This window comes from Bolinopsis microptera, chromosome 2 (genome assembly GCF_026151205.1).
Source record: "Bolinopsis microptera isolate Bmic1 chromosome 2, MBARI_Bmic_1.0, whole genome shotgun sequence".
Lineage (NCBI taxonomy): Eukaryota > Metazoa > Ctenophora > Tentaculata > Lobata > Bolinopsidae > Bolinopsis > Bolinopsis microptera.
Genome location: NC_087073.1, coordinates 10190980 through 10216855, shown reverse-complemented (window position 1 = coordinate 10216855; position 25876 = coordinate 10190980). Strand labels below are relative to the sequence as shown.

General features: G+C 38.0%; 2 protein-coding genes and 2 long non-coding RNA genes across 4 annotated transcripts; 3 read left to right on the top strand and 1 right to left on the bottom strand.

The window, feature by feature from the left end:
• The first annotated feature begins 3736 nt into the window (after positions 1-3736).
• LOC134811557 (uncharacterized) lies at positions 3737-8467 on the top strand. Its single transcript, XR_010159827.1, has 2 exons — positions 3737-3937; positions 8190-8467. It is a non-coding gene; the product is annotated as an uncharacterized LOC134811557 (long non-coding RNA).
• A 5926-nt stretch (positions 8468-14393) lies between these two features.
• On the bottom strand, positions 14394-17690 carry LOC134811231 (zinc finger BED domain-containing protein 4-like). The gene is made up of 7 exons (XM_063817997.1): positions 17528-17690; positions 16991-17297; positions 16515-16775; positions 16038-16283; positions 15724-15890; positions 15369-15571; positions 14394-15143 (listed from the first exon to the last, which is right to left on the bottom strand). Exons 1-7 carry the CDS (start codon positions 17672-17674, stop codon positions 14450-14452), a joined length of 2025 nt encoding a protein of 674 aa, XP_063674067.1. The 5' UTR covers positions 17675-17690; the 3' UTR covers positions 14394-14449.
• A 6368-nt stretch (positions 17691-24058) lies between these two features.
• LOC134811347 (uncharacterized) lies at positions 24059-24989 on the top strand. Its single transcript, XR_010159794.1, has 2 exons — positions 24059-24206; positions 24560-24989. It is a non-coding gene; the product is annotated as an uncharacterized LOC134811347 (long non-coding RNA).
• Positions 24990-25172: 183 nt separating this feature from the next.
• Positions 25173-25826, top strand: LOC134811029 (large ribosomal subunit protein eL30-like). Its single transcript, XM_063817736.1, has 2 exons — positions 25173-25407; positions 25665-25826. Exons 1-2 carry the CDS (start codon positions 25204-25206, stop codon positions 25794-25796), a joined length of 336 nt encoding a protein of 111 aa, XP_063673806.1. The 5' UTR covers positions 25173-25203; the 3' UTR covers positions 25797-25826.
• The last annotated feature ends 50 nt before the right edge of the window (positions 25827-25876 follow it).

Sequence of the window (25876 nt, the reverse complement as noted above, 5' to 3'; positions counted from 1 at the left end):
ATATAATAAATTTATAGTCTATTAAACTACATCGATAATAGTATATTATATGGATAACAATAATAATAATATCAGTTTCGGCTGCTCAGGTCAAAATTCGAAAACCTATCATTTTATGCAGCCTAGATTTAATGATTCAAATAAGAAGCGCAGTGTTTCTAAAGTAAGACCGTAGACTTCTACAATAGCTGGATCAGCTATGGCTTAAGGAAAAACAATATATGCTCTTCGCATAAAAAAAACACAATTAAAACGAATGCAAAATTTGTGATTCTATTTCTAGGATGACATATCAAAAATATTTTTAAATAGGACTCAAGCAATCAGGCGTAATCTAAACTATAGTTTATTGATACTTCAACTTGGCTTTGCTTTATATTAAAATCTCAGCATTTTGATCCAGCGAAAAATTCTATTTGTACCTCGACTCATATGTCATACGAAACAGTACACTAGAAAATACGGCTCAACAATTTTAACTTCTGAAGGCGGCTCTGTATCATTCTACATTCTGACAACAGTCCTTCTATGCTATGTCAACAATTTAAAAACCTATTCATTCAACTTATAGGATTTCAAGGTATTACACAAGTGGCAATGATGAATCATGGATGATAATTGATTATTGACGAAAACTCGACAAGCAAGTTTGAAACCCAAAGTAAGAAATCGGGATCAAATATGATTGACACGTAACGCGCGCGTATAACATGTGCTTATCCAATGCGAAACTAAAAGTGGTGAAAATGGAAGAATCGACTGTAGAGTGATTTAGCGCGACCGCATATGCCTGGGGTTGCGTCCCGACTATGCTGCAGGAAAATTTGTACCGAAAGGACCGTGGCCGCTTGCTAGGTTCGCCATTGTTGTTTTTGTTGAACTTTAAGTCTCAACCGGCAACCACTAAGTCCGTTACCAGTCACTGAAGGCTAGTTAAGCAATCTCTGGGCATTAATAGCTACTGCAAGCGAGAGGGCTCTGGTTAGAGCAACATATGCAGTATTATTTAATATTGTGTTGCTTCCTCAAATGTATAACCAATTTTATATAGCTGTTAGGATGGGTTGGGAAACACTGTTACGGAAGCTTATGTTGAGCTAATCCCCTTGAACCTTATTCCATTTTGTGATTCGTATTACTGATGACAGTTGACACTACTAACGGTATCAAACCTAAAATTTTTACATATTTTAGATTGACGGACGTTACTCGTCTAAATTTCTTCAAAGTAATTTTCTCGAAACGATGGCACGTGCTACGAAGTAGCGCGCGCCGGGCCAGATCATTAACAATGGTCAAATTTTAGGCCGAACTTGTTATAAAGTTTTTTATCGCACCTCTGTCTCCCCGTAAAGAAATCACTGTTGTTCTTATTAGGATTTCAAAACGAAGCTGCTTCCTTATGTTGAAAATGTCGCGTCGTTCCAACAATGATTGCACGTGCATGTGTGTAAAATAACCCTCGTTATTGACAGATGTTACTTGATCATTGATTGACGATGTCAACCCTTCCAGATCGTAGCTCTGCGACGCGAAGCAAGAATGCTAGCTTGCGCGGCGCATCGAAGCGGCGAAGTCCTCCAAGATATTACTCGTCTAAATTTCTTCGAAGAAGCGCGCACCGATTTCTTCTCGAAATATTATGGCAAGTGCAAACAAACATAATACTTTAAATTATAATATAGATGGACTAGCAAGTAGAATATAGTAAACTACAAAAAAACCTTTGAAACTGTAAATATTGTGCCATATCATTAATTTTGACGGGTGATTGCTGTAACCAGATCCCTCTCGCCTGCAGTAGCGCGCGACCGCCGAAGGCGGCAAAGATATTCTACTTGTGAAACAAGTGTGTCACGCATTCACATAGTCATGTGTCTACGCGTACTGCGTGACGCGCTTGTTTCACATGAAGCGAGAGGCTCTGGTTCATGGTTAGAGCAACGTCACGCAGTACGCGTAAACACATGGCTATGTTGTATGTAAAGACGGGTGATACTCGTTTAAATTTTTTCAAAGTAGTGCGCCACTTTCTTGTCGAAATTTGTCACACATTGTATGACCCTCGTGCGCGGCTCCCCTGTATTAGTAAAACGACAATGTGGGTCACGACGTGATACAAGGCGAGGCCCAATTCACCGATGTGCATTTCGCCGATCTATACCGGTTGCGAGAACAATTATTTGATGTGCGGCGTGGCCCAGTAGTGCATTGCGCTACAACCATCGAACCTTCAAATGAGGACAGGATCTTTTTTAAATATATAATCTTTTTAAAATCTCTCTGTCTTACATTATTGTTTACAATATTAATTTTTGATTACAGAATGATTAATAAAAAAATTGGTTTTTGTTTTGTTTCTCTACCACGTATTTTTTAATATTTACCCAGCCAGTTCTGTCAGTAAGAAAGAGGGAGACAGAGGGGCGAGTAAGAACTTTGTCAATATATACAGTTTAGATTTGAACTTGGAGCCCATAACAGGGTCGAGGGTGATTTTCAAAATATTGATTTTTTGAAGGGTTATTTTTATATAGGGTCATTGTGACATTATGTGTACACTGTTTCAAAAAATCTTATTGTTAAATTTAAGTAATAAAGAGAAACATAACAATTGTGTTTGGTTTCGTCCTCATGTGGCAAGGAAGCAATTTATAAATTTGTATTCCACTGCGAAGTTTGATAAGATCTTTATAGGATAATGTTTTGATAAATTTTTTTAGAATATTTTATTTGGTAAATAGTTAATGTTGGTGGGGAAATATTTATTTTATATTTTATGCGATGATATTTTTTAGACATGTATGATGATGTGATGTCATAATTTTTACTTGACCCTACTTTACCGTGTATTTGTCTCTTAACTATATCACACGCATTACAATTGTGCACAGTTTGGTTTAATTGTAAACATTTGATTGCTATTGAATTGAGAATGTTATTCGGCGGGAGCCGGTCGCGCTAAATCACTCTACAGTCGATTCTTCCATTTTCACCACTTTTAGTTTCGCATTGGATAAGCACATGTTATACGCGCGCGTTACGTGTCAATCATATTTGATCCCGATTTCTTACTTTGGGTTTCAAACTTGCTTGTCGAGTTTTCGTCAATAATCAATTATCATCCATGATTCATCATTGCCACTTGTGTAATACCTTGAAATCCTATAAGTTGAATGAATAGGTTTTTAAATTGTTGACATAGCATAGAAGGACTGTTGTCAGAATGTAGAATGATACAGAGCCGCCTTCAGAAGTTAAAATTGTTGAGCCGTATTTTCTAGTGTACTGTTTCGTATGACATATGAGTCGAGGTACAAATAGAATTTTTCGCTGGATCAAAATGCTGAGATTTTAATATAAAGCAAAGCCAAGTTGAAGTATCAATAAACTATAGTTTAGATTACGCCTGATTGCTTGAGTCCTATTTAAAAATATTTTTGATATGTCATCCTAGAAATAGAATCACAAATTTTGCATTCGTTTTAATTGTGTTTTTTTTATGCGAAGAGCATATATTGTTTTTCCTTAAGCCATAGCTGATCCAGCTATTGTAGAAGTCTACGGTCTTACTTTAGAAACACTGCGCTTCTTATTTGAATCATTAAATCTAGGCTGCATAAAATGATAGGTTTTCGAATTTTGACCTGAGCAGCCGAAACTGATATTATTATTATTGTTATCCATATAATATACTATTATCGATGTAGTTTAATAGACTATAAATTTATTATATAACCTGGTTTTATTTCCATAGAAGTGTTTTTACCAGTTACTTTAGTAAATTAACAAAATGTACGTCTCCACTCTGCAGTTCCGACTGCAATTCGAACTTTGCCGTCTAGAATCTAGTGTGAATATTATGGATATTTACAACAAATATTTTAATTATCAGGTTCATCAGCATGGGACAAGTTGCAGATCAACCGCCATATAGGTACGTACTACAAGTGTTCATTTATGACTCAGTAATACAATTAAACAACAAGTTAACTTAAGAGTTGCAATTTGATTGATATACAATATCATGCGATAGTTTATTAAAAAACTTCGAAGGCTTTTAACTTGAATAACAATATCATTTTTAAAGCAAGGTTTGTAATTGAAGGCAAGCATATCGGTCTGTACTGATGTAAAGGATTTTTGTTCTCAGTTTCTATGAAATTGTACCATGTACATATTTTTACCTCGTTCACCCTTCCAGCTCATGCATCAAGGCTGATTCTTCATCCTCACACTTACACGCCTTCAATTAGTCATCACCTGGAACTTTATCATATATAATTATAATCACGTCATCGCCCCATCATCCCTTATAGTCGAAGACGATAACATATGCATATTGTATAATTCTGCAAAATAAAACATGTTTTATTACTTATATGTTTGAACCAACTCCCTATCCCCTCCTAGATTATCAATTTTTCTCAATTTTTGCTACTTTTCAAAAGTTCAAAGAATCTTTTAATAAGCTTGAACCTCCCATAATATCTCTGGACAGTATAATGTATGTGTCCGGTGAACGAATCAATTCTCTCTCAAATTATATGTGTTCACTGTTCACTGTTAATTCACAGTTTATTTGCGAAAAGTTTCTACTATCAGCTAATTTAATTTAATTACAACTTGTTTTATTTAACCTTCCCCAGTTTGGCTATGAAATAATTGATATCACCAAATAAAATCAGCCCACGTTAAGATTCACCGTTAATAAGTACAAAAAATACATACTCACATTCCTACTCAGTGCACACTATGTATAATAACTGTTGCCAGATAAAACATTCAATGAGTTGCTTTAATTACAATTAATAAACGATGTGCAATGTATAATATTATATATAGATAGCTTATGACTACATTTTCCATGGTAAAATGGGTGGGCGACAATTAACCCTGACCCTGACCCTGACCCTGACCCTGACCCTGACCCTGACCCTGACCCTGACCCTGACCCTGACCCTGACCCTGACCCTGACCCTGACCCTGACCCTGACCCTGACCCTGACCCTGACCCTGACCCTGACCCTGACCCTGACCCTGACCCTGACCCTGACCCTGACCCTGACCCTGACCCTGACCCTGACCCTGACCCTGACCCTGACCCTGACCCTGACCCTGACCCTGACCCTGACCCTGACCCTGACCCTGACCCTGACCCTGACCCTGACCCTGACCCTGACCCTGACCCTGACCCTGACCCTGACCCTGACCCTGACCCTGACCCTGACCCTGACCCTGACCCTGACCCTGACCCTGACCCTGACCCTGACCCTGACCCTGACCCTGACCCTGACCCTGACCCTGACCCTGACCCTGACCCTGACCCTGACCCTGACCCTGACCCTGACCCTGACCCTGACCCTGACCCTGACCCTGACCCTGACCCTGACCCTGACCCTGACCCTGACCCTGATCCTGACCCTGATCCTGATCCTGATCCTGATCCTGATCCTGACCCTGACTTTAAACTTTCCAGATAGTTACATGGCTATATATGAATATATGAAACATTTGACATGGAGTTGTAGAGTGAGTTATGTGCCTCGCCGGGCTAAAGTAGTGGATGTCCTTGCTGTACGGCAAGTTAAACAAGGAACTGAAACTACTAGGTTCCGTACAGACTCAACTCTGCACCCATGTCAACATGTTCATTATATGCAAGCCTCTTGATTTATAAGACGGATAATCTGAGCAAGTTTGGGCAAATTTCTATGTGCCAAACTTGAGATATGACTTCAAAAACATTAAAATATCTCAAATTGGCGGTTTTGGTACGATATTTGACGAAAGTCGATTATCTCAAGATCTAACTGATAGAATTTCTTTAAACTTTCCAGATAGGGGGGGAGCCAAGTAGATTTTTGTAGATATTTGGATACGTTAATTCACCACTTTTTTCGTGAATTATCCATTACAATAATCTACAAATATCTACATTTATCTACAAAAAATGTATATCTCAAATATGTGCCCAGAAATTCTACTGAATTTTTGGAGATAAATGTATAAATTTGTAGAATTTGTAGAATTTTCGTGAATTATCCATTGACAATAATCTACAAATATCTACATTTATCTACAAAAATGTAATCTCAAATATGTGCCCAGAAATTCTACTGAATTTTTGGAGATAAATGTATAAATTTGTAGAATGTCAACCACTTTTTTCGTGGATTATTCATTCTACATTAATCTACAAATATCTACAAATATCTCCTTGGCTCCCCCCCCCCCTAGATAGTTACATGGCTATAAGACGATTAATCTGAGCAAGTTTGGGCGAATTCATATGTGCCAAACTTGAGATATGAATTCAAACACATTAAAATATCTCAAATTGGCAGTTTTGGTACGATATTTGACGAAAGTCCATTATCTCAAGATCTTACTGATAGAATTTCTTAAAATGTTTCCAAATAGTTACATGGCTATAAGACAGACAATATGAGCAAGTTTGAGCGAATTTCTATATGCCAAATTTGAGATATAACTTCAAACACAAGAAAATATCTCTAATTGGTGCGTTCTCGCGGAACGCGGGCATATATTTTGAGATCTAACTGATAGAATTTTTTAAACTTTCCAGATAGTTACATGGTTATAAGACGATTAATCTGAGCAAGTTTGGGCGAATTTTTATGAGCCAAACTTGAGATATGACTTCAAACACATTAAAATATCTCAAATTGGCGGTTTTGGTACGATATTTGACGAAAGTCGATTATCTCAAGATCTAACTGATAGAATTTCTTTAAACTTTCCAGATAGTCACATGTCTATAAGACGGATAATCTGAGCAAGTTTGCGCGAATTTCTATGTGCCAAACGTGAGATATGACTTCAAACACAAGGAAATATTTCAAATTCTATCAGTTAGATCTTGAGAAAATCGAAAATAACCGTCAGCTTATGTAATGTAATCACAACTTGTTTAAGTTGACTATGAAAACCTTCCCCAGTTTGGCTATGATATAATTGATATCTCTAAATAAAATTGGCCTACGTTAAGATTCACCATTGAGCGAGCTACAAAAAATACACAGTACACACTCACATTCCTACCCAGTGCACTGTTGCCAGATAAAACATTCAATGACTTGCTTTAATTACAATTAATAAACGATGTGCAATGTATAGTATAGATAGCTTATGACCACATATGTTTCCATGTATATTCAGTAGTCAATGACTAGACAGTGTTATTTAAAATTACAAAGAATAAAATGGCGTCTGGACTTGGGACCAGCTCATAGTACATTTCATTAATGCCCTCTGAAAACCATTCTGCTAGCTAAAAAATGATATTTTTAGGTAAAACGTACTGAAAATTAAAATTAAGATCAAAAATTGAAAACGAACTAACAAAAAGAATGACACGTCATGCTAAAATACATATTCCGAAGTAAGATTAATCCCAGAATAATTTTTAGCAACTTTCAGACACGTTTTCAAACATAATCCAACAGCTACAGACAACTGCTGCAAGGAACTATTTCTTCCAGATGTAATGAATCGAAATTTAATAGGGTCCTTGTGCATTTTTGTCGTACCATACAGATATGGAAGCTTTCTATTCTCAGACTTGATTTTAATTCCATGAGACTTGAGGAAGTCTACATGTCTGAGAATGATTTCAGGATCTTGTTAAGGTTGATATCCTCAACATATTTATTAGTGTACTGAACTACCATGTAATTGTTACTTTTAGGTTGACTCTTCTTTGACCAAACGTATTTACATCGATACAATTAGTATAATGTAAACAAACAAAACCCCGATTTACCACGAACCCCGATTTACCGCAGATGTTTCCTTTCCCCCAAACTCCGCGGTCAATCGGGGTTTTACTGTATTTAAAAAGTTTCGATTCCGCAATAATTTCCGTTCACAAATTAGGTGGAATCATGATTCATACATATCAAATTCTGCATAGATGTATATATTGATATTGTATAACTCAATCTATAGCATATAATAAGACGGGTGTACTCATCAATTAATTTGGTTTAAACACTACTTTATTTAGCTCCTTATTATATTTGAAATCCGAATTGAATATTATTTATGAGAGTCAAATTTCTGTTGATCCCACGTTTGATTACGATGTTGTCACATTGAAACGTTGAATAATTCCTTTCCTCCTTATTTTATTTTTCATAAATATCTTATCATAAATATCTTATCAGGAGCAAAGAAAAACAGTCCTGGCTGTCCAAGAACACTAACAGGGCCGGAACACACAACCAGTGATAGCAGGAAATACAACAAGCAGTGGCGTAACAACAAAAAGAACTAGAGGGATAGAACAGGTTACCACTTCCTGCAAAGAAGAAGAATAAAAAACATTCCCCCCATCTCACGTGCAGGCAGATTAAAAATCTTACTGTTATCTATATTTTGAGACCTCATGTGGCGTGTTTTTCTGCTTTTTATACTTATAATACTAAAGATTCTGCAGTCTTAACTCTTATACTTTTCAAGTAAAAATAATTGACTTCGGTAAAATTGTAATATGCCGACTCGCTATAAAGGTTTAAAACATGAGTGATTGTTGGTTGTAAAGTGCTAAGTATTTTTCCTTCTTAAATGGCTATATAAAAAGGCTTGTTATATTAGCCGGAGTTTAGCAGCTCTGAAACAACCTTATGATAGAGCGCACAAATATAGAGCAGCTGTTATGAACAGTCAACTAATAGCCATTTAACGGCCGTGATCATGTCGTTACGATAATACATAATAGCCGTCTCAGCTTTTTTAGCCGGTTAATTAGTTTACCGGCTTACGCAGTGGGAGATTTATAATTCGCATCGTTTTGTCGTTTTAGAACCTAGAAATAGTGCTCAAAGCTGGCTTTGTGGTTAAGTTTTGTAGTTGGAAAGTGTTTTTAATGTAGAGTACTAGGAGCTCTGAGGATTTATTATTCGCATCATTTAGCCGTCTCATAACCTAGAAATAGTGCTCAGAGCTGGTTTTGTGGTTAAGTTTTGTAGTTGGAAAGTGTTTTTAATGTAGAGTACTGGGAGCTCTGAGGATTTATAATTGGCATCATTTAGCCGTCTCATAACCTAGAAATAGTGCACAGAGCTGCAGTTTAGTGGTTAAGTTTTGTAGTTGGAAAGTGTTTTTAATGTAGAGTACTGGGAGCTCTGAGGATTTATAATTGGCATCATTTAGCTGTCTCATAACCTAGAAATAGTGCTCAGAGCTGGTTTTGTGGTTAAGTTTTGTAGTTGGAAAGTGTTTTTAATGTAGAGTACTGGGAGATCTGAGGATTTATTATTCGCATCATTTAGCCGTCTCATAACCTAGAAATAGTGCTCAGAGCTGGTTTTGTGGTTAAGTTTTGTAGTTGGAAAGTGTTTTTAATGTAGAGTACTGGGAGCTCTGAGGATTTATTATTCGCATCATTTAGCCGTCTCATAACCTAGAAATAGTGCTCAGAGCTGGTTTTGTGGTTAAGTTTTGTAGTTGGAAAGTGTTTTTAATGTAGAGTACTGGGAGCTCTGAGGATTTATTATTCGCATCATTTAGCCGTCTCATAACCTAGAAATAGTGCTCAAAGCTGGTTTAGTGGTTAAGTTTTGTAGTTGGAAAGTGTTTTTAATGTAGAGTACTGGGAGCTCTGAGGATTTATTATTCGCATCATTTAGCCGTCTCATAACCTAGAAATAGTGCTCAGATCTCGCTGGTTTTGTGGTTAAGTTTTGTAGTTGGAAAGTGTTTTTAATGTAGAGTACTGGGAGCTCTGAGGATTTATTATTCGCATCATTTAGCCGTCTCATAACCTAGAAATGGTGCTCAAAGCTGGTTTAGTGGTTAAGTTTTGTAGTTGGAAAGTGTTTTTAATGTCGTGTTCGGTGTTTTATAACTCCCGACATGGCTGCACAACAGTCTCCCTTAAGAACACTTTCCACTGTTAATACAAATTATCATTTACGATCGTTGTTCTACCAATCTGCCTTAATAAATTTGTTCATGAATTCATACACTGTAAGTGTAGACTGTATTATTAGTGCCGTACATTTGATTAGCAATTTACTGGGCATGCGACTTAATTGTGCCATGATGTTGATAGTTGCCAAATTTCGGTAACAAATTAGGACTTAATTTGAGTTTACTGCACGCGCGATGAATAATTTGTGTTTATAGAGATCTGCGGCGCGTTATCAGGTTAACCAATGAAATCACGGCGTTTTTGTCACGTGACAGTCGACTGTAGAGTGATTAATTATCATCCGGCGGGAGCTCCGCCCAGTAAAAAGCTTCCCAACGTGAAGCATAGCTTTCAAGTAAGTATTTAGGGGTCATTGTGATATGTTGCGAGTTCGAATCCAAGTTGGGCCCAGATTTCAAAATTGATGGGCAGCTGTCACTCACCAAACCATGGTGTGAATGGTAGTGGCTTTCATTAGAGCTGCGAAAATAACAAGAGTGCATATGCCTGGGGTTGCGTCCCGACTATGCTGCAGGAAAATTTGTACCGAAAGGACCGTGGCCGCTTGCTAGGTTCGCCATTGTTGTTTTTGTTGAACTTTAAGTCTCAACCGGCAACCACTAAGTCCGTTACCAGTCACTGAAGGCTAGTTAAGCAATCTCTGGGCATTAATAGCCCAGTTTTGGAAGAGATATTCCAGATTGGAGTAATTAGTCATGTCCAGCGTTGGTTGTGCAATAAACGTGTATTAAAAGTTACACTTACGGTACAATATTTCGAATCGCTTTGATGGGTTACTCCCTGTCATACTTTATCTGCTATCGCGGATTTCCCGATAATCTGTCTGAATTGAGATTAAATAAAATTCCTCTTTGCACCCACGACTTTACTAAAATTAGCATTTAGTGGGTTTAGTGCTATTTTATAAATTTTTCACCCCTCTCTAAATATCAACACAACATTTCGAATCGCTTTGATGGGTCCTACTGAATCGAGATTAAATAAAATTCCTCTGTGCACCCACTGCACGACTACTATATCTAGTAGGTTTAGTGCTAATTTACAATTTAAGTCATTATTGTCCCCTGAAGAAACGTGATGTGCATCCTTAGAATCTTTTCGCACCGCTAACGGTTTTTCAATTGCTCCGGGAACTATTATATTAATTATACTGTTTGTTATATCTCATTAGGATGGATTAATCAGTTAATTAATAAGTTCCCTATTATACATTTCATGAATTTTCCTTGCCTATTTTGTATTGCCATCAATTCCTGTGGTAAACCAACGACTTCTAAAGGTCCATACAAGCTTCACAACTAGTTGGAATTGACATTGTTTTAGTTGTCGCACCTACGTCCTACATATCCTGGCCATTCTAGGCAGCACTTTTTTGTTTAGGGCCCAAATGAACACATTATTGAGATCTGAAAAAAAGGTAGCCATGGACCATTTCCGTTGCCTGTGTATTCATTTGATTGATAGTATCACTTAATCCTAGAGAGTCCTCGACACATGAGGAATAGATTATTGTCACCCGATGAGTTCACAGGAAAAGCAAAGGCCCTTGATAACACCAATCGCTCTATTGATAATCTGATCCAGTCACTTCACTCGTGGGCTCCAGCTGCAAAAATTAAGATCATAAACATTTTACCAAGAGAAAGTTTTGCTAGAAATAAAGTGATAAATGACATCAATATCTTTTTATCTAAGATTCCTTCCAAATACTCGTTTGTTAGCTTTATAGTATAAGCTTTACTAAGACAATATACACATAATATAGCAATGGCCAATTGGCTGACTATAAGGTCATGGCCTGAACAAACAATTTTTTTTAAATAGTCAAGTGATGCTAAAGCAGAGCACAAATGTGTAATAAGTTAATAGATTAAAAAACTGATTCATGTGATGCATTCGCAGAGCACAGATAAAAATACTGATTCAATGATTAAAATTATAGCTGTGAGTGTCAATAAATTACTGTGTCGTAAAAAAAGGAACGATGTACACGTGATCTGAAATACCAATATCTCAATATCAAAAGGATAGTGTCTAGAAACATTCATAGTCCATGGTGGCAGGTATCAAGTTAAACGAAGTTACACTGACTGGCAATGTATACGATTGCCGTCTCCCTCTCTCACCCCTGACCGCTATCAGGGTGCTCCTGAGGATTGAGAATCTAATCCTGGTGCGCATGTAACACATAATAGCCGCATAGTCTTCTCCTCTCTTCTGGGATAGTTTTTCAGCGAGTCTCTTGTGGTATCTTGTGGCTTGTGGACCCCATCCGCCATTTGTTGAGTATATAAGTGGAGTAAAGGTGCCTTTTTCCACCTGGATGATTCTGTTGTTGTACTTTTTCATTTTCCTCATTTCATGAGCTTTATAGATCTGTTCCATATCTTTTTTGTCATATGTGGGTGAGTTGGGGTGGGTAACACAGACATCAAAGAATGTTCGTTCAAATGTGCTCCAGAGACCTCGTGAGGATACATCAGGTGCAGCTCTATCAGCATTGGTACCAACAATTTCTTCATTATCAAGGGGTATCAATGCTGGCTCAGTCACTACATCTCTGCATACTTCACGCTGCAGCTCTGCATTTAGATCGCGGATGTTGTTGTGTCTCATAGAAACATAGCCACCTTTCTTGCATATAAGTGTGTGATTCACATTATTTCTATCTCCACAAGCACAGTGAAATGGGGTGTTAGGGATCTCCCAACCATAACGCAAGTACAGAGCATCACGGAACTCAATCTTGTTCAGGGAGTAGCCAAATCTCTTCAATGGAAGTGCAGTAAGCCAACATCCTGAACCTTTCTCTTTGATGAACTGGAGGGATCTCTTTAGGTTGGGATCTCTTACACTGTCCTCTATTGATTTGCTAACCGTAAATAAGTGTTTCTCCTTGATTGCCTTGAGACTTTTTATAGTGTCATTTTGATTTGACATGTTGTAATGTTCAAGGGTGTTTTGCTGGTTGATAATCAGGTCTGTGAGGTCTTTTGTGATGGTGACTGAGGCTGTGAATTCTCTATTGCAGTTTTCAACTGGGTTGGAGATACCTAGGCCACCATGTCTGACTGGCAATGCAAATATGGAGCGGTCCAAGTCTGATACGTTCTTACCCAAGATTGCTGGAATTTGTTTTTGTTTGTTAGCTTTATACCCACAGAGATGAATCGATTTTTGTTTAGTGATAGATCTGGATTTAGGAAATCATCTTGTTTTAGTAGATTTGGGGAAGACAATGTGCATCTAAACAGCGATGGTATCTTTAAACTAGCAAAGCACATCAAGTACCATGCTCACCATTGAAATCGACATGACATTTCCACCTGAATATTTATTTTGATTTCAAGTTTAAAACTTTTCTATTGAAAATATTTACAGGCGGATAATTTTCACCTGATTTTAGTTTAATCAGACACAACGACTAACACGTTTTGTGAAATGACAAATATTCACAACTCAGCTGACAAATTTCATAACCTTTGCATTGGTCACTGTAACATTCAAGGTGGTCTCCTAAATTTAGCTAAAAGTAATGAACTTACTCAACTCATTCGAGATCATAAGCTAGACATACTTTCCCTAAATGAGATGAATCTTAATGATACTATTGACACAGACACCATAAATATTCCTTCCTCCTTCAACATTATGCGATGCGACAGGCCAAACAGTTCTAGGGGTGGTTGTGGCTTAATGATAAACAAAAAACTAGCTTACACAGAATTAGTTATGGATAGTAAGCTTGATAACATTGAAGCATTATGGGTGAAGCTTAAGAAAAGCAAGATCAATGTTTGCTGCTTCTATCGCTCTGGAAATTATTGCAGTGTTGATAACTTTATTGAGTACATTCATTTTTGCATGAAAAAATTGAACGGGAAAAAGGTTATCTGGATTGGGGATATAAACATTGACCAGAATAATATCTCATCCACCCAGTACAAAAAATTAGATATGACCTTGAGATGTTACAATCTAGTTCAAACCATTCAAGGGATAACTAGAGTTGCTAAACGTGGAGACAATTTTACCCAGACTACTATTGATGTAATATTCACTAACTGTTATGCAGATTTTGTTCAATCTTCTGTTCTTGATGAACGTATTGGGGATCATCAAGCTATTATGTGTGAGATAGATTGTAAAGTACCTATAGCTCCTAAATTTGAAAAGGTTGAAATTAGAAATCATCAAGGGTCGACCGAGTCCTCGGCCTCGGCCTCGGTTTTACCGAGGAATGGCGATTTTTCCTCGGCCTCGGCCTCGGTCAGGAGGACAATTCCTCGGTTCGCCTCGGCCTCGGTCAAAAATAGATTCGAAATTCCTCGGCCTCTGCGAAATTTGACGATTTTACCGAGGATTTGACCGAGGATTTTTGTTGAAATTTTGGGAATTTTTCTAGACTTACAGAGGTTAATGTAAACGAATTTGTAAAATTGAAAATAAAACGACCAATTGACCAGGACACAAAACTAAAAATATCATAGTCTAAGATTCATCGTCTGATGAAATTACAATATCTGAGCACTCTGAATCAGAATAATCGTCTGTGCACAGCTCAGAAGGGGGACAGTCATCTTTATTTGGGGCTTCGAATTCATCTGGACAGGGGCCGAAGTTGTCCCCAAATGTTCCGATGTTCTTTTTGAGAAACAAGCACCCCTCAAAGTTTGTTGGCTTAAGGCTGAGGCGATTTAACTTCAGGATGTGCCCTGCTGTAGAAAACAATCTTTCTGGTGCTGCTGAACTCGCCGGCGCAGATAGATATTTCCTTGAACACTCAGCAAGGTTCGGATATCTCTGCTTATTAGCTTTCCAGTAAACTAATGGTTCAAATGATAAATCAACTCGTGAGTCTTTTAAGTATCTGTTAGCTTCCCTCCTTATCTTCTCACTATTTTCTTCGAATTCGTCGTCTTCTTCAGACTGTGAGGTACTATCCAGGATTGCTGCCCATGTTGAGCCAGAAGACTGTACTATTGAAGGGTCATCAGAAACATCAGTTACCGGAACTTGCGGTGGTGAAGACTGAATCCTGGTACAAATCTCGTCAATCAGTATCTGCTTAGCTAGTGCGGCATTGACTTTCGTGGAGAAGGCTGCTGCTTTAAAGCGTGGGTCTAAAAGAGTCGCTATTGAGTATTGGGGCTTCTTCTCTACATCGTACTTGGTTACGAAGTACCTGAGGGAAAAATTACATGTTGGTGAAGAAGTCAAACAGTTGCTGAGGTGCTAATTAGACATTCGGCCCTAATTCAATTTAAAATTTGGAAGCATGTTGTCTTTGGCCCTAATCATTAGGTTCAAATTTACGTACGTTTTGCTAAAAATTCAGAGAGTAATAAGTTTCAATAATAGTCGGTAAGGCAAGTCATAGTTCATACAAATAACAAATTTTAAACTATACCGTTCCATCTCAGAGAGCAGCGTAGCTTTTAGAGTTCCTAATCCACTCAGTGACATACTTCTGATCTCGTAATCCAGTTTTTTAATGTTTGGAATGACCTCCGAAACAGAAACTCGGTCCCCCTCAGCAGCTTTAGTTGTGATGAAGAATGGCTTCAATAGGACTATAACCTTGGTAAGAAGGTCCCAATCGTGAGGAGTCATCTGAAAAGTTTTAATCATCAATACTCAAACTGCAGTATACTGAGGATTAATTTTTAAACTTGTTGACTGGTTCTGACTGGTTCTGAGTGAGATGGTTCTGAGTGAAATGGTGCTGACTGAGACATGAGTCTAAAGAGCTATTATCAACTAACCTGTTGTGATGCAGACAACGATAAGTCCGTATTTTGAGCTGTTACGGTGATAGCTGCCTTTTTGCTCTGGAACACGTCAAACATCATATAATAACTATTCCACCTCGTGTCCACAGGTCGTAGTAGCGTTGAATCTTTTATCTGGTTCTCGTTAAGTAGACGCTTCCCTGCATTCGGGTATAGTCTATAGTTTGATATATCATAGTTAAAAAATAATAAATGCAAGTCGCTAAAATGATTTAAATTCAGTGCCACATTTTAATGAAAATTTTGAATAATAAGAATGTAATTTATGTAAATGTGTTGACTCTCACCGGTAGGGGTTCTGAACTCCTTGATCAAGTTTTTGATCTTCTTGATCAATCTTTGCACTCCGCTTTGTGTAAATATTGAATTCTTCACAATCAAATTCAGGATGTGAAGAAAACATCCTATCCAAGTCCAGGCCGACAGTCCTTTCTTCATGTTCAATGCGGTGTCGCTAATGACGCAATGCAGCTTATCTTCCGACAAACCCCACGAGCGCAGAACAAATGACACATTAGTCTTGATTGAGTCACCTGCGTGAAGTAATTTGTCATGTTAGTCGTTAGAAAATAGACACCCTGCGGGCAGTAGGCAGCCAGCTAACAGTAACGGTCAACATTTTCTACTATATAAAACATGAGCGTGCTCTGCTGAGCATTGGCCAGAAATGGCAGACATTGCTGAGTTTGATCACGATTCACGAAGCTAGCTTTGATACAGATTAGATATAAAATGAATTTTCTAGATTCAATGCTAGAACTTACCGCTATGTGCGCGGTTATATGGAAGGCAACGTAGAACAACTACTTTTCTTTGGAAATCGTTTGTTACAAAGTGTATAATGACTCCGAGATAGGAATCCAAAGCTTTTGACGACCAAACATCACAGGTAAGACTGTAGTCAGCTCCTTTCAGGTTGTCATCGATGAAACTCTTTAGTTTAAACTGTACTCTGTTATACAAGTCTGGAAACAGTTTTGTGCGTATCACCTTTTCTGATGGAATTGAAAACTTCTTGTTCAAACCTGAATGAGTCGGATATCAGATTATCTGAACCAATTCGCAAATGACCATGATTACGAGTTATTAACAATCTGCCACTAGTATACTGAACAGCAGTCACTTTTATAAAGTATCATCACGAACATATTGGAATTTTAATTTGGAGTCATCACAGCTCGAACCTAGAATAGAACTGTTTAGTAAATAAACTTCATTTAAAGTTTAAAATGATTCTAACCGTGAACAAAATGTTGAAAATGCTCATTCTCAACAGTCGTGTAGGGAAGCATCTGATCTGTCATCCATTTTAAGAGCAACTTCTCTAGATCTTTCTGACGTTCCGCCGTCATTTTCGTAAATGTAGCGCCGCTCAAGACTTGTCCAATCGTGGGCTGATTAGCTGCTGTTAGTTGATACATGGATCTCCGCTCAGCCTCGGCTTCTTGAGACTTCTGTCTTTTTGCCTTCTGTTGATCACGTATGGCAGTTGCTTCCTTGTGTTTTAAGGGATGCTTATGTTTTAGATGATCCCACAAACTCGTTACCTGGATAAGTTAAATTCAAACTCGAGCTTAAAATTGATTCGTTAATCGTTACTTTTATAGTTGTACTCATTGTTTATACATTTTATGTTAGGTTCCATAATCAATTACAGCTTAATTACACGATCAATTGAGAGATTAGTAATAAAAGTTGAAACTGCACATTAGTCGCGCTAGTCCAGCAATACCTCTAAGTACTTAAGTAACTTACTAAAAAACATAAAATTATAAACCTGGTAGTCCTTGGCCGATTGACCTGGTTTTCCTCGTCTGATCGAAGCAGAGCACTCCTTGCATTCTGCCAAATGTGGATTCGCTCCGGGATCTGGTACTGAGAAGAATTGCCATACGCCGGAAACACTTCTCTTTGATTGAGACATCCTAGCTTCTTAGCCTAAGGCACGTGAATTTGTTAATTATCGTGAATTTTGATACCAGATGGCACAATTAGTCATCAAAATTCTTCTAACAAGTCTAAACAAAACGCACCCTGGATATTTTGACCCCTTTCTTGTGTAAAAGCGACATGTCACATAAACCCTAAAAGGTGACCAGAAGCGACCAAAAAGCGACCAGAAGCGACTAGAAGCGACCAGAAGCGACCAAAATTTAAAAGGCGACCAGAAACGACCAAAAAGCGGCCTCAACGTGAAAAAAAGTGACCAAAAGTCGACGTTGTTAAAAAAAAGTGACCCAAAAGGGCCAGATGTGTCATCAAAAGTGACGGTCACTTTTACACAAGAAAGGGGGCCCCGTAAACGTATGTTAAATGTAACTAGTGCAATATTCTCCAGATTCACTGAAGTCTAAACTCAGTATGTGTTAAGACACTGCAATCTGAACAACTTGCTAGAAAAGGAAACTTAAATGTAATTGTAGGGATAAAGAAAATGGGCAAATAGCAATAATTAATTACTGACGCAACACTAACAGCTACGAAGACAAAACAACAAATTATGAACTGATTACAAGATGGCTGCCGGAGCCCGAGTGTTTGGTTGTACCTGATGCACCGACACCATCCATCTCACCACGTGCACGCTTCTGATAGAATATTTCAAATTTCACTGTCAATTACTCAGATCCTGCCTGGGCATGCCCACTCCTGACTCTTGGCGAACTTGCCCCTTCATAATGATTGTAACGTGTGTACCAGTACACAGTATAGTACACAGTACAATCTGATTAGGTACAGTGCGCTTTTCCTAATAAACAATGCCCTTTTTCCCAACAATTTTTCTGCCAAAATTCCTCGGCCTCGGCCTCGGCCTCGGTCAAAATTTGCACTCCTCGGCCTCGGCCTCGGCCTCGGTCAAAAAAAGAAACCTCGGTTGTCCTCGGCCTCGGTCTTAACTAACTGTATTTTCCTCGGCCTCGGCCTCGGTCGAAAATCCTGCCCTCGGTCGACCCCTGGAAATCATTGTAAACGTAATGTTAAACAATTCTTAGACTATCTAGATACCTGTTCTGATTACAGTCCACTATTGGAAAGTACAGATGTTGAAGCTATCACTGCTGGCCTTTGTCATCATATTGAACAGGCATATGCAACCTTCTTCCCTTGCAAGACCATAGAAAGGCATGAAAAGTTCATACATAAACCTTCTACTGAACTTTTAAATGCCATTAATCATACACATTTTCTTCTAAAGAAATTCCGTAAAAAGAAGGATAAGAGAGACAATGGAAATTGCAATAAATGTGGTATATGTAGCAAATGTATAAAGTGTAATGAGGCCTGGGATTGCTACAAGATTCAGAGAAATATTAGAAATAAATTAGCTAAAACCTGCAAAAAGGCTAATGTAATCGATGATCTACAAGTTAAAAGTGCCAAGAATGATCTTAAAGGGGTATGGAAAACTATCAAACTGGCATCAAATATGACCCCTGGTACAACTAATTGTCAAACTATCAATGAGAATGATCCTGAGCTATTTAACTTTCATTTTGCAAATGTTGGATCAAGATTACAAAATCAGGCCCCCAATATTGAAAGAGTTAGTTTTACTGATTTGTTACCTCCTAGAACTTCTAACATCTCATTTGATAGATTCCAAGAAATAAATGAAACTGATATCCTAATGTATGTCGAAACGCTCAAGAATGACAAGGCCTCATATGACGATGTGCCTCTATTTTTACTTAAGCAAGCTGTACCACACATAGTTGAGCCACTGACCCATATTGTCAATTTGAGCCTTAATACAGGTGTTGTACCAACCCTTTGTAAAAAAGCTAGAGTTACTCCCATCCATAAGGCAGGAATGAAAGATGATCCTAATAATTACAGGCCAATATCCATCCTTCCACTTGTAGGAAAACTTATAGAATACTTTGTCGGCAAGCAACTCACTGATTACATGGAAGAGAACAAACTTTTCATCCGGCATCAATATGGCTTTCGGAAAAATCACTCCACAACTTATTTGATGTACGATCTGATGGACGAAATATATATGAGTAAATCTAAGTCTTATAAACCAGGAATCATCTTTCTTGATCTTAAGAAGGCCTTTGACACAGTGAATCATGAAATATTGCTTCAAAAATTGGCATATTATGGAATTGGTGGCATTGCTTTAACCTGGTTTAAGAACTTCTTATCTTGTAGATATCAATGCACTAGGATCAATGGCAAAATAAGTTCATTTTTAGAAGTTCTGAGTGGTGTACCACAAGGAAGCATCATTGGGCCTATATTATTTAGTATCTTCATAAATGACATCATTTATGCCTGTAACCTATCTAAGCCCTTTCTATTTGCAGATGATGGTGCACTATTCTTTGATCAAACCTGCAGAAGCACATTTATAAACATGAAAATAGAACTTATGACAATCTTTAAATGGCTCAGTGTAAATAAATTATCACTCAATGAAAAGAAGACTGAATTCCTATTGTTTGATTCTGTTGATCAACATGATGAATTAACCATTGAATGTAATGAGGTAACTTTCACAATCAAGGAGTGCAAAGAGACAAAATATCTTGGCCTCATTCTAGATAGTAAATTAAACTTCAAAAGCCATGTAGATTATATTATTAAGAAGGTCATGAAGAGAATTGGTGCCATGTATAGAAGTAAAGCACTGCTACCCATTAAATATAGGAAAATGTTTGCCAATGCACTTATGTTGCCACAATTCGATTATTTAGACACGATCTATTGTAGAGCTGGCAAGACAAAACTTGCTGAACTTGACACTCTGTACAAAAAGGTAGCCAAAATAGCTCTCAACGTTCCACAAACAGAGAGCAGCCTTAATGTTTATAGAGACATGAAATGGTTACCACTCCATCTTAGACGACAACTCCATCTGTCAAATTATATGTTTAGAATCATCCATGACAATTGTCCTACAAACTTTATGAACAAATTTAGTTACATATCAGGAGGTAGTAGGGTTCTTTTGCGATAGTCAAAACGCGACAACTAGCGCTGGATGGCGACAACTAGCGCTATCCAGCGCTAGTTGTCGCCATCCAGCGCTAGTTGTCTCTATCCAGCGCTGGATAACGCTGGCCAGCGCAAAATATATATCTTCGATAATTGTCGCTATCCAGCGCTAGTTGTCGCCATCCAGCGCTAGTTGTCGCCATCCAGCGCTAGTTGTCGCTATCCAGCGCTAGTTGTCGCTGGCTATGCGACACTGTCGCACGCGATAGTTTGCGATGGCCAGCGCAACTGGCCATCGCAGAAAACAGTTCGATAACTAGCGCTGGATAGCGACAACTAGCGCTGGATAGCGACAACTAGCGCTGGCCAGCGCTAAGCGATAGCCAGCGCTGGCCAGCGCTGGCCATCGATATCCAGCGCAAAATGTTTGCGCTATTACTCGTCAGCTAGCGCTGGCCAGCGCTAGCCAGCGCTAGTTGTCGCTATCCAGCGCTAGCCAGCGCTGGCCAGCGCTAGTTGTCGCTATCCAGCGCTAGCCAGCGCTGGCCAGCGCTAGTTTTCGCTATCCAGCGCTAGCCAGCGCTAGCCAGCGCTAGCCAGCGCAATGTATCAAAATCATATACTTGCGATATTACTCGGATGATGATTAATCACTTTACACTCGACTGTCACGTGACTTTTTTAACCCATTCTCTGACTCTAGCTGGTTCTGAACGACTTTTCGAAACCCTGACCCTCTAATCTGATCCCAACCCTAACCCTAACCCTAACCCAATCCTTAACAAAAACATATGCTGAAACCCTAACAATAACGAGAAATTAGACTAACTTCCTTATACGGTCATATCACGTGATCGATACATGTACAGTTTTTCGCCAATATCTCGTCAGGAGAGCATTTTAACACTATTATATGTCATGGGCCCATGGGGTTTGATTCGGAATTAGCGTCCGAAAATACATCGATTGAAGTTGGTTACAACCATCGGGGGCCCTTTTAGAACAATCTCGAAGAACTACTGTAGAGTGATTTAGCACGCTCGATATTAGTATTACTTGTCAGCCAGCGCTGGCCAGCGCAATATAGTTGCGATATTACTCGTCAGCTAGCGCTGGCTAGCGCTGGTTAGCGCTGGCTAGCGCTAGCTGACGAGTAATAGCGCAAAAATTTTGCGCTGGATATCAATGGCCAGCGCTGGCTATCGCTTAGCGCTGGCCAGCGCTAGTTGTCGCTATCCAGCGCTATTTGTCGCGACATTTATCGAACATTTATCGAAAATTTATCAAAAATTGATATTTTGCGCTGGTTAGCGCTGGATAGCGCTGGCCAGCGCTGGCTAGCGCTGGATAGCGACAACTAGCGCTGGCCAGCGCTAGTTGTCGCCATCCAGTGCTAGTTGTCGCTATCCAGCGCTGGCCAGCGCTAGTTATCGAACTGTTTTCTGCGATGGCCAGTTGCGCTGGCCATCGCAAACTATCGCGTGCGACAGTGTCGCATAGCCAGCGACAACTAGCGCTGGATAGCGACAACTAGCGCTGGATGGCGACAACTAGCGCTGGATGGCGACAACTAGCGCTGGATAGCGACAATTATCGAAGATATATATTTTGCGCTGGCCAGCGTTATCCAGCGCTGGATAGCGACAACTAGCGCTGGATGGCGACAACTAGCGCTGGATAGCGCTAGTTGTCGCCATCCAGCGCTAGTTGTCGCGTTTTGACTATCGCAAAAGAACCGGTAGTAGGAGCGGCGAAAGCTGCAACCTATATGTTAATAGATCAACATCACATAAAAACTTTCAATACTTGGGGGCAAAATGTTGGAATAATGTTCCAACAGATCTACGAAATCTGCCCGATGTTAAAAGCCTTAGTGATTCGTATAAGAAACAGCTACTCTCATCTATAACAACAGACCATATGACAAATTTTACACTGCAATCATAGTCGACGATAACTAAGTATCTTCTAATTCTTTTAAATCTGAGGCATATATAATTGATGTATCGAAAGGATTTTCCCTTTTTTACCACCTTACCATTTTGATTGATTTTGCACATGACTGACATGTTTTAACTGGAGAAAGGGTTCGCACAGTGCAGTGGTAGTTTTATAAACCACTTTTAATTTATTGACCTATTATACCTAGTGGTAGTTTTATAGACCACATTTAATTTATTTACTTATTATACTTAGTATTTATTTTTGGTGACTGTATCACCCAGTTTTAACATTTGATAATTGTACAGTTTATTGACGACACATTGACTGAATGTTATTTTATATTCTAATTTATATTCTAGGTATTTTATTTATTTTTCAACAGACGACAACTTCCTGTTTTTTCTTCTATATTAGTTACTCATATCTCTTTTACAGACTTTTTTACAAGGACATTGACAGATGATACTCACATTAGGCATTCATTATTGCATCTAAATTATTTCACTTGCATTAGGTTTAGAAATTTATTCTCTGGTTAACAGATTTCAAATGTTTAATTAATTTGTAGTATGACAGTAAGGTATATAAGAAGTTACTTAATTTTGCTTGGGCTATTATATTGACTATTGAGGTTTAATGATGATATGGAATTTGAATTCTAAATAAATTTACACTATGTGGTTGGGGCATTTTGCATAGTAAATATGGTTACTACTCCTATATATCATATTATTTGATTGTTATTCGATTTCTGATTATTTCTCTAGGAATATGATTATTATATCTCAATTTGGCTTTAGGTAGGGTGCCCCGCTAAAAGAACTGGATTCTTCCAGGAAGCATCCCGTGCACAGACCTTGGTCTACATATATATTAAATTATTAACCATTCATTCTGTATGTGCACGAAAATTTATTTCAAAAAAAAAAAAAAAAAAAAATTTATAACACAAATCATTCACATCAAGTTATACACAACCGTCCTCTTTCAAGTTATTAAGCTTCTTCCTTTGACTGGAAGAAGTGTCTTTTTATTTTAATATGAGCAAAGAAAATTTTGAGATTAACACTTCTTTAGCTATGTATCGTGGCTGAATGTTGTGATGAAATCTAAATTTCTGTGGTGCCCCTTTCATGACTAACAGTTATTGGCAATACTCCTCCTTGTATCGAGATGTAAGACTCTGTGTGGGCACCATCATTCCATATCACAATACAAAATGAAAAGGTCATTCAAATAATACATACGTTCAATCAAATCAAGTGATGCAATTAGCAGAGCACGAAAAATAGCAACGAATATGTCAATAGTACTAAACAAACATATTAATATTAATATAACCCCCAATACAATATTAAATTTATGGTGACTTATCCTAGCATTAATGGTGTACTTACGAAATAATAAAATGGACTTTTCTGAATTGGTTTCCACTAATAACTTAAATCATAAACATAATAATGTTAATTAACTAATACAGGATGATAGTAACCCGGGCTGTTCAACAGCTCTCCCGTACGGTTGGCCGCCGTAACATGGGTGGTGGTGGAGACAACTATCCTGGATCAGTGAGTAAAGAAGCTTCATAAGATCTTTAAAATTTAACCATTAACATAGTTTAGTCATTTCATTCAAATTCATAAGATAACTTTTTAAATTGCTTTACTGTAAAATAAAAGTATCTGTTTAAATTGAGTATTGTCCTATTTTCACGTCGTATTCATTATTTGGCGCTCTTATTTGGTGGTTCAGTATTGTTGAAAGATTAATTCTGCTTTCTGGGTCCACTCGGAGAAACCTCTTCCTTTTGTTTAATTTATAATTCGAGAGCAGAGTCTAGGGTCCTATGCTCATTTTCTCACCTCTGTGAGCCGCCTTGTTGATCAAGACTCAATAGTTGATTCACATCAGTCAATTTCAGAATATGCCATTCTTCCCCAAAAGGTGGAAGTCTCCTCGACCTTACTTCTTAACTCTAGCAGCCACAGGAGCTTCTATCCCCTTTTCCATCTACTTCTTCTATGAGTGGAAAATGCGAAACGACATTGGATGGTAAATGTGGACCTCTTAGCCCTGGAACGTTGTAAATTATTCAAAGACATTGAAACTTCATGGACTAAATTATGTATTATAGTTCTCACGCCTTTGCCTTTGTGCTCTTTTTACATAACCCCAGTTTTGATTATTCTTATATCGACCCCCAGCCACCGTCGCGTTAGTCTTGTGATATACTACAAAAGCCAATTGAGCATTTGGTTATTAGCTACATAAAAGTGTAATTCGATTTGTAATTGTAATATTTGGATACCGTTTTGTTGATTGTAAATATAATACACAGATGTGACAGTGAACTAATTAGTAAACTTTTTCGAGAATCAATATTTCAAAATTGATGAAATGAAAAATTTATATCGAGATATAAATTTTACATTAAATTCAAACAAAATGATTATCGACTGCCAATGTGTTTTGCTTTGATTTGAACTGCTTTGTTAAAATTTAGTTAACCTGTTATAAATATCCCCAATTATTAATTTACTCTTTACATTAGCCAAGTCCCTCAAGATGGTAGCCAGTAAGAAGACCAAGAAGGCCATGGAGTCCATTAACTCTAGATTAGCCCTGGTAATGAAGAGTGGAAAGTTCACTATTGGATACAGAAGCACACTGAAGTCTATCAGACAAGGAAAATCTAAACTTATTATCATCGCAAATAATACTCCAGCTTTGAGGAAAAGTGAAATCGAGTACTACTGTATGTTGGCTAAGGTAAGACTCCTCAAATTGCGATTTAATTAGGGGATAAGATGATAATTAGATTGACAATTTAGGATTCTCCGAAGCATCTTTGGATGACTAAAAACTAAATGAAGAAAAATTTCCTTCAGTGATTGTTAATATATATAGTAATACATATATATGAATATATGAATAGATTCTTATCAAATTTTACAATTCAACATTCTTAGTTCATCCAAGGATGGAGCTAGAAAGCTGAGAAATCCTGGTTACAAATTTCATTTCAGGTGGGAGTCCATCATTACAGTGGCAGTAACATTGATCTCGGTACAGCTTGTGGTAAATACTTCAGAGTAGGCTGTCTTTGTATCACAGACCCTGGCGACTCAGACATCATCCGATCCATGCCTGCTGAATAGATTTACATTTTATATGTTTTTATTTATTGATCACTGTCTCCAAATCACTCGACTTATTTATGATACTAACATTTTCATTT

What these genes read in the sequence shown, in the direction of transcription:
- LOC134811231 (XM_063817997.1), bottom strand. Translation starts at nt 17,674, where the DNA reads ATGTCTCAATCAAAGAGAAGTGTTTCCGGCGTATGGCAATTCTTCTCA. An exon ending in AATCGGCCAAGGACTACCAG is followed by an intron (nt 17,298 to 17,527) that starts GTTTATAATTTT and finishes TAACTTATCCAG; the next exon opens with GTAACGAGTTTGTGGGATCA. An exon ending in CTGCTCTCTGAGATGGAACG is followed by an intron (nt 15,144 to 15,368) that starts GTATAGTTTAAA and finishes TTTTTCCCTCAG; the next exon opens with GTACTTCGTAACCAAGTACG.
- LOC134811029 (XM_063817736.1), top strand. Translation starts at nt 25,204, where the DNA reads ATGGTAGCCAGTAAGAAGACCAAGAAGGCCATGGAGTCCATTAACTCT. An exon ending in ACTACTGTATGTTGGCTAAG is followed by an intron (nt 25,408 to 25,664) that starts GTAAGACTCCTC and finishes ATTTCATTTCAG; the next exon opens with GTGGGAGTCCATCATTACAG.